This window comes from Mizuhopecten yessoensis, unplaced genomic scaffold (genome assembly GCF_002113885.1).
Source record: "Mizuhopecten yessoensis strain PY_sf001 unplaced genomic scaffold, ASM211388v2 scaffold8305, whole genome shotgun sequence".
Lineage (NCBI taxonomy): Eukaryota > Metazoa > Mollusca > Bivalvia > Pectinida > Pectinidae > Mizuhopecten > Mizuhopecten yessoensis.
In genome coordinates, this window is record NW_018407481.1 from 4,846 (window position 1) to 6,762 (window position 1,917).

Consider the following 1,917-nt stretch of genomic DNA (forward strand, 5'->3'; position numbering starts at 1 on the left):
GACATGACATAAAAACACTAACAAACTATGACATCTTCTCACATCCTGTTGTCAGATATTTGTGTTATGTCAGAAAGAGTTATGTGGCCAATGTCAGATCTCTCTTACCCATCATCCTTCATACCAACTGATCATACTGACTCAGGGTGATACTACGGGGGTACATAATACCCAGAATGCTTTGGGTTTGAGTTTTATGTAATTTTTTGTGTCACATTTTAATAGCATGTTGAAATATTTAAATAGTTTTGTATATTTTGTCAACAGTTTTGTTTGTGCCAATGTTGTATCTGTGACTGTAATGGCGTGGTTTCAGCTCTTGTACACTTATTCTTGCATGGCTAAGGATGTTTTCTTTTTCATTTCTCATTGTCTTAAAAATAATGTCTTAAATTTCTATAACTGTCAAACATTGCTGTCAGATCTCCACATTGGTTGAAGAACTATGCTTGTAGAGTTTATAAACAGAAACTAAAGAATATTTGGAAATCTTAACAGAAAGGATTATCTGAAATAATCTACCTATACTTGAGAACATCAGCTGACCCGGAAATAGCCTTGTTATACATTCTTGGTGTCAGGGCTTTTTCATGTTGCAAATTTTCTGAAATTCCATTAGGTTGATTTCTGCTTTTGTTGCCTTATTTCATGTTTTATGTATACACGGGGGTTTTGGTGTTATATTTCTACCTGGTAGTGGGAGTGATAATCTTTGTACCTATACATATGTGATTTTTGTCAACCTTGTATTTTTATATAGTTACTCCTAAAAACCTTTATGTACATGTATCAAAATATGTTTATTTCCTTAACATTTATAGGTGGGGAAATATTTTAGTGCTAGGCCCTGTTGGAATGGTCATTTGTTTAAACAGAAATCATATTGAATACTATTTTAAATGTTTCATAACAAAAAGATTAACATATTTTGTGATAACAATACATTTTATAAATTCTTGTATTCAAGTAATTAGCTGACTTCCCTACTCATGTAAAGCTATAATAAGACTTCTCTTCTCATTCAAATTTATAAAGGAATTTTTTAGTTTAGCAATTAAGTTTTAAATATCAGGCCAGATAACAAATTAATATGTTCAATTAAGATTATTTGACCCTGTGGCTCTAATTGTTCACTTTTATAAATCACACTCCTGGTGTTTTTTTATGAACATGTACACCAAAAGAAATGCCCAATACTTATTTAGTGCCTATGATACTGAAGGTGAAGTGACCTAGTTTTACTAGAGGTGATTAACATTATTTACACCATATCACATTGGAGTTTGTTAAGGGATCGCTTCTGTTATTATAGACCTGGTTGTTATGTTCACTTTGATAATTTTTTGAATATGTTGATTTATCATTGCCTTACTGAAACAAAACCATAAGAAGTGAACAGTTACTTTATTTACCCAATTATCGTGCCAATATAGTGTGCAGACCTGTTTATTAGGCGGCACATTTAATGCAGTATGTGTGTATGTACCAACATGACAATTGAAAATATTGTGTTCAAAATCCTTGTATATCTCTGTGGTGTGAAGGCACTGTATAACCATTAGTTCAGTTGTATATTGACAATTGAAAATATACTGTTAGAAATCCTTGTATATCTCTGTGCTGTGAAGACTCTGTATAACCAGTTATTGAGTTCAGTTGTGTGTTTACAAATATTTGTTTTATGTCACAGTACCAGAAGTCTCTCAACAAAAGTATAGAGAAGATGAAGTCTGTGTTTAGGAACTTCGAGGACGATGGATGGGAGGAAGTTTCCGGCTCTCAGGACGAGTAAGCATAACTTATCTGAGCGTACAACCTCAGTTATCGTAAGACAAATTGTTAAGTATTTAAGTCTAAATCCAGGGCCTATAGTCCTGGCCCCAGGATCATGAAATGATCTTTGGTCTAAAACTATCT

General features: G+C 32.9%; 1 protein-coding gene across 1 annotated transcript in view; it reads left to right on the forward strand.

The window, feature by feature from the left end:
- Positions 1 to 1,917, forward strand: part of LOC110455587 (WEB family protein At3g02930, chloroplastic-like) — an 18,723-nt gene that overhangs the window by 2,862 nt on the left and 13,944 nt on the right. The window contains exon 2 of the mRNA XM_021505782.1: positions 1,691 to 1,788. Coding sequence (XP_021361457.1) covers positions 1,724 to 1,788 — 65 coding nt within the window. The 5' untranslated portion in view covers positions 1,691 to 1,723. The remainder of the gene's footprint in view (positions 1 to 1,690; positions 1,789 to 1,917) is intronic.